The 6,661-nt window shown below is 50.1% G+C and overlaps 1 protein-coding gene across 1 annotated transcript in view; it reads right to left on the bottom strand.

Annotated features, from left to right (window-relative positions):
- Positions 1-685: 685 nt before the first annotated feature.
- Positions 686-6,661, bottom strand: part of ANKRD16 (ankyrin repeat domain 16) — a gene marked incomplete at its 3' end in the record, with an annotated part of 9,339 nt that continues 3,363 nt past the window's right edge. Inside the window, exons 2-4 of the mRNA XM_010080777.1 lie at positions 5,925-6,145; positions 1,825-1,867; positions 686-794 (exon numbers count right to left, since the gene is read on the bottom strand). Coding sequence (XP_010079079.1) covers positions 686-794; positions 1,825-1,867; positions 5,925-6,145 — 373 coding nt within the window. The remainder of the gene's footprint in view (positions 795-1,824; positions 1,868-5,924; positions 6,146-6,661) is intronic.

The following is a 6,661-nucleotide window of genomic DNA, read 5'->3' as shown; positions in this document are numbered from 1 at the left end:
ATTCTATGATTCTATGATTCTATGAAGTCAACAAGCATCTACACACTCAAACACAACCTGGGCATCAAACCATCTCTGCCAGGTGAGGCTTAGTGTTAAGTCCAAAGCCTGTGATCTTGAAAAGTGTGGTACCACATTCGCTGGCCCGCTTTGTGTATTGGAGGAAATGGGAGATTACTGGGAGACAACAGGAGCAGCAGCTGTCAGGAAAGAGGGAGGCCAGAGATGAGCTGCAGCCAGACACCGTCGTGTTATCCACCCTCAGCGCTGCCACGAGAGCCTCCACGTTGAGTCCCGGCACACCCGAGTGCGGATCTTGGCTTTGACACAGCTGTCCCTGCAGTGCTGGGCAAGTCCTGTCCCCTCCTGCCACTGCCTTCTCTCTCTGTCCCTCTTCACCAGCTATTGGGACATAACCCTGCCCCAGGGTGAGACCCTCCCCGTGAGCCGAGTCCTGGTGGCCTTACTCGGCAAAATCTTGCTCATCTCCAGGGGGAATTTGCCTTCTTTTGCAACTTGCTTCTTTGCTATTTGGAAACTTGCTTCTTTGCTATTTCGAAACTTGCTTCTTTGCTATTTGGAAATTCGTTTCTTTGCCATTTGGTTCTGGTGACCGTGTGGATTGCTTGTCCTGGCAGTTGTAGGTCAGGTCCTGGAGGAGGGAGGCCAGGTTTTTGGCACCTACCTGGTGTTTTTCCAGGAGCAACCGAGCGATGTCAACATGCCCGCTCTGGATAGCATCCATGAAGGGAGTGACTCCACACTTGTCTCTGCTATCAGGTTTGTAGTGGCACCTGGGAGGGAAGACAAACGCCAGGACAGAATTGTTGGCAGCTCTAAAATCTAAAATTGCTTTGCATTGGTGGGGCAGGACATTATCAGTGGATGGAACTGGAAAAGGCAGATATAAAGTCTGCCTGTAGACCATCCATAAACTTTTCTTGGTGTTTTATTGCTTGGGGTTTTTGGGTCAGAAATCTGGTACTCAGCTGGTGCACCAGGGCTCTACAGATCACTTCTATTTCCCTCACCCTCCGAAGAGAATCTCTAGAAGGGGTAAGGTGTGCAGTGGCAGAGGAGAAAACCATATCTTCATGTAATAACACCACACACAAAATCAAAGCCCGCAGATCTTGCTCAGGTTAAAGCTCCATTGAAATGAGAGAAGACTGAATTAAAATTGAAAGCCTGGTTCGAATCACAGGGCTGTGTTTATGCTGGGCCAAGCACGGACAGGAATTACCAAGGCTGGAACAAGTCGGCTAATGGGAGATGCGGCCAGCAGCAGCTGCGACGCCTGGGGAAAGCTGCTCCGGCTCTGGCGGCGGGCAGTGCTGGTTAGGAAGGTAACAGGGTCACAATGACTGGGCACAGGCTGATTTAAAGCCACTTCACAGCAGACTCCTGGGACCTGCAGCCTGAAAATAAACCCTGGAGACTGAGTCCAGCCTAGAGGAGCTACACCCAGAACCAAGCTGCCAGAAAACTGTTTTGTTGTTGTCGCACAGCCTCGGACACGTCAGAGGCAAGGGGAATGAATCAGCACAGAAAAAGAGCAGAGTTATATAACCGGGGCTTATGTCATAGCAAAGTCAGAGCCCATCAGAGCCCATCCAGAGAGCATCCTTGTCTCAAAGCCCCTAACCGGCCGTGAAAAACCCGGAGGAAGCAGAGACAGCCTCAGGATTGCATGCAGGACAGCTGGGCTTCCCAAACGGCATAAACGCCCTTTGTGTCCAGACGGCTGGAGCGAGAGCCTGGCAGTGGACAGGCAGCGGGGGAGAGCGGGGAGGCAGAGGCAGCGCCGGGAGGAAGGCTGCTTACCGCTCCAAGAGCAGCTCCACAGCGTCAAAACAGCCGTGCATTGCTGTGAGAGACAGAAAGCACAGGGTTAATTGATGTTTTCATGCCATCATCCGCCCACAGTGAAATATAATCAGGTTTCTGACCCTTTTGGGCTTACTCATGATGCAGGAAGGGGTTCCAAGAGGCTTTAAATTCAAAGCTTTTGATATTTTTATTTGTAGTTAAAACATTGTCTCCAAAATCTCAGGCCTTGCCTTCCCCTGATCCTATAGGAAATCACGAGATAAAGCAGGGAAGAGGCACACATATAGGCACCGTTTGTCCCTACCTGCAGAATACATGCGTGAGAGCGTACACGCAAAGAAGCTGACACAAAGATCTTCTCTTGCAAGTTATTTGTTAATCCCTGAAGCAAAATGAACACAAAGCAGGGAGCTGGTGAATAGCTGGATGGCATTTCCACCCCTCCTCAGCCACTCAAACTACCCATCGCTCCCATCTCATCATCCTAATGAAGCATCCTCACCCAGACAGCAGCTCAGAGGAAAAACAACCCCAGTGGGGGAGGATTTGAACATCATGCGCTGAAATATTCTCTCTTATTTTTTAAAAACATGTCAGCCTTGGTCTGGCTTTTTTTTTTTTTTTTCTGCAGGTCATTTTGCAAAAAATATTAAATACATTCAAGAAAAAGAAAAAATCAAACCAAGCCCAGAGCGGCTACATTATGGAAGGAAGGCCCCTGGCAAACGTGCGTTAGCAGCAATACCCTTCAGACGCAGCTGCACAATAGATGCTCTTTGAAAGCCCAAGGAGAAGTTCCCATCCTCCCTGATCCTGGCCGTTTGCTCCTGCTCCCTGCCCAATTATCACCCTTTCACCTGAACTGATATAAATACAGGCAGAGCCACACTCTGAAAAGGATTTTTGAAACGGGAGGCTTTAAAAAACCCAAGCTACATGAAGCAAAAAAACCCCCAAGCAACACGATTACATCCCTTAAGAGCAGCAGAGACACAAGAAAGCTGCAGCGCTCAGATCCACTGTTGCACTCCACTTCCTCTAATTACATCTCCCCTGCTCTCTTGCCTCAGGCTACGGATATATGAAGCAGCAAAGCTGGAGGAATCAACTCCAAAAAAAAAAAAATTGCACGGGGAAGAAAATTACCCATCATCTACCCAGGGATAAGTGTGCCAGGAAGCCAGCTGGACTGGTCATGGGTTAATGTGCTCATATCCACACCCTGGGGATGTAAATTCATTGAGATGGCCGGTTTGTCTTGACAGGATTTGCCACAGCAGCTCCAGCATCCTCCCTGTCCCTCGCCCATGCCCCTGCATCAGGAGCTGGGGGGATGCTGGCTCCAGCACCCACCCACCAGCAGCCTCCAGTATCATCTTGGGTTTAAAATTCTGCTGGGGGTAAAGGTGGTTTAAGAAGCTCCAGCCCTTCCTGCTGCCCAGTCACCCCAGCACTGGCTGTTGCTCCAGCAGTGCGTGGCCCAGGGTCTAACCTGGCTCAGTAATGACCAGAAATCAACCCAAATTATGGGTTGGTGGCTTTGCTGCAGTGAAAGTCAAACACAGGAGGCAACAAAGAGGTGGTAACATCTCTATGAAGCAGTGAGAACCGGACACTGGATCCCGCCGTCGCTGTTTCTACCCCCATATCCCAAGCGCTACGAGGCAGGGAGAAGACACTAAGCTCAAGGTCAAAAGCACCTCTTTTCTCTGGGACAGTTCTCAACCTCCTCCTGACCCTGCCCCCAGAACCTCAGCCCCCAAATCCCAACCCAACATCTGCCACTCTGCAGGGAGAGGGCTGAGAGGGGGCTGCGAGCGCAAGCTGCCAGCCCAGCCACGGAAACACAAAACCTGGGATTGAGCAGGGAGAGGAGAAGGTGTAAATAAATGAGGATTAGTCATTTCTCATTCAGGCAACCTGCTCCTCGCCGCCCAGCCTGAAACATCAAACAATTCATCAGCTATTTCTCGTTCCCAGGTCAAGCACAAGGACTAAGGCAGTCAATGCCCCTAGGCTTGGACTGTCACAGCTGAGGAGCGCAGTGCAGGGGACAAGTGACTTACTGAGGGACAGAAAAATAACGGAAACGACAAGCAAGGAGCAACGTACCCAACAGATTAATTACAGCACAGCAGGGGTCTCCTCACAATACCTCAGGTCTTTCCAGAGAGTCAATCCCTATTAAATTATCTGGGAAATGAGATGTACTGCCTAGCTTGCACAGGTTTGGGGGTAACCAGACCCGATACTCTGTAAGGGGCAATGAGACACAGCAGGACAAATTTAATTCTGCATCCACAGATTTTTGAGTCACTCAGCTTATTAAGACTCAGAAAACTTAAACTGAGGCACACCTTGTGCATCATTCACAAATTAAGATGGATCATTCCAGATCACTTCAGTCCAGAGGAGGCTGTGAAGATGGTCAGAGGGCTGGAGCAGCTCCCATGCCAGGACAGGCTGAGAGAGTTGGGGGTGTGCAGCCTGGAGAAGAGAAGGATCCGGGAAGACCTTCCAGCACCTTCCAGTGCTGAAAGGGGGCTACAGGAGAGCTGGGGGGGCTCTGGGTCAGGGGGTGCAGGGACAGGACGAGGGGAATGGGTTTGAGCTGGAAGAGGGGAGATGGAGATGAGATCTTGGGAAGAAATGTTTTCCTGTGCGGGGGGTGAGGCAGTGGCCCAGGGTGCCCAGAGAAGCTGTGGATGCCCCATCCCTGGAGGGGTTCAAGGCCAGGCTGGATGAGGCTTTGGGCAACCTGGGCTAGTGGGAGGTGTCCCTGCCCATGGCAGGGGGTGGCACTGGGTGGGCTTTAAGGTCCCTTCCAACCCAAACCATTCTAGGATTCTCTGACTCTACCTCAAAGTTGAGAGTGTCAGAAAGTCAGAAACCAAATCCAAACCACCCTGGTCACTGTTCAGCTAACTGTGCCCTTCTGCTCTCTACAACATGTGACAATGTCTGTGGTTCTTCAAACCAGTTCACTCCCTTTATATGTTCTTTTAAACAAATGAAGGTTTCCTCTTCTTTCTCCCTAGAGAAGGCGAATCAGACACGGTGGGCTCCAACCCTAACAACAGCCCCTGTGTATTCCCAGCAGAGACTATCCTTCCCCTTTGCAGGAAGGCACTCTGGATTTCTCCCCACTAGATGTCACCTCCTTAAGATCAACGTGAAAATACCAAAACCTGCGATGCTTCTTCTGGAGGTTGTGCCTAGAGACCCTACAGCTCTTCACATTCACCATAATGACCAAACCCACCAGGAATTTGGACAAAAACAGATAATTTCAAGAGGTAACATCTCTTCCAAAAAATGACGAGACTATAAACCAAACTGGTAAAACCATCCACCAACAGGGAGATCCCAAAGGCACCTCTCGGCAGCTCTGCTGCTTTCAAGACTTTTAAAACGCCAGGATGTGCTTGGAGCCTTGCAGGTTTTCCAAGTGCAATTCGCAGCTTTATAAATCAGCAAGGAAAAGCGTTTTGCAATTTGTCCTGAGCCGTGGGAGCTCAGACATATCTGTCACAGGGAGGCAGAGAGGCGAGCAGAGATGAGAATGAACACCCTGGTCCAAGGAGGCCAGAGGCAGTGGGTGATTGTGAGTGCTCCTGGTGCAGATCCACCACTCCCAGGGGAACATAACTGATATTCACCCCAAAAACATGCTTTAAGCATGGGCAAAATCCAGTGCAACGGGAACTTAGGATCTTCCAACTTCACAAGCTGAGTCATTGGCACATCATGAATAAATATTAAGCCTAATTCTTGCTGTTTATTTATCTGAAAGCAACTAAAATGAGTGTCTGTCTCGAGGTGAAACCCTGCAAAGACGCAGCAGAGCCCGGTTAGCAGACTGAAGTTCAGAGAGGTGAGCTCCCACTAATGCCCACCACTCGCCTCTTTCCATTTTATTTCAGTAACTTAATATTTTTAATTGTTTCCCTTGGGTTTTTTGTACCAAGACAGGTCACACTCTGCTTCTCCAAACTAAATGTGAACTGAAACAACAGCCCCTTTCTGTTCCCTGCTGATGCCACAGCCCGTTCTTCCTTTCCAACCCACCTGATGGCAACGAGACCATCTTTTACCTGCTGTGTGCAGAGGCGTTCTCTTTATCTTACTCTCCGTGTCCCAGCTGCCTGGGGACACCTCCAGCAGGTACTGGAGGACGTGGGGGTGGCCCTCCCGGCTGGCGATGTGGAAGCAATTCCAGCCATCCTTGTTTTTCAGCAGCGGGTTGGCTCCATGCTCCACGAGAGCTTTGATCACCTCCAGGTTTTGCCTGGTGCAAGCCATCATGAGGGGAGTCCTAAAAGAAAGATGAGAATATAATAACAATAAATTAATAACCACAGAAACGTTGCTGTACAAGCCTGACAGCTTTTGTTCTAACGTCTGAGCTTGAAGCATGATTTAAAGCTGTAACACCAACTGGCCTGTCTAATAAAACACAGTAGCTCTGTGCCAGCTGTGGCGAGCTAGCCAGAGGGAAAGTTCACGCGTTAAACCCACTCTGAAGTAGCAGGAAACTTTGCTGACTAAAGGCAGAGACCTTCTCTGAGCTCAGGGGTTAAATTTATCATCTCACCTGCATTGAGATGCTTTGACTGAGGCTCGCCCCGCGCTGCGTACAGACCTGTGAGATTTTACAGCGTTTTTTTCATGCAGGTGATAAGGGGTCTGGACTTTTGGGGCGTGTTGAGACAGAGCTGTTAACATCAGAGGGTCAGAGGGCTGGAGCAGCTCCCGTGCGAGGACAGGCTGAGAGAGTTGGGGGTGTGCAGCCTGGAGAAGAGAAGGCTCCGGGGAGACCTTCCAGCACCTT

Source organism: Pterocles gutturalis, unplaced genomic scaffold (assembly GCF_000699245.1).
Source record: "Pterocles gutturalis isolate BGI_N339 unplaced genomic scaffold, ASM69924v1 scaffold37869, whole genome shotgun sequence".
Classification (NCBI taxonomy): domain Eukaryota; kingdom Metazoa; phylum Chordata; class Aves; order Pterocliformes; family Pteroclidae; genus Pterocles; species Pterocles gutturalis.
The sequence above is the reverse complement of the archived record's forward strand: the minus strand, read 5'-3'. Positions and strand labels throughout refer to the sequence as shown.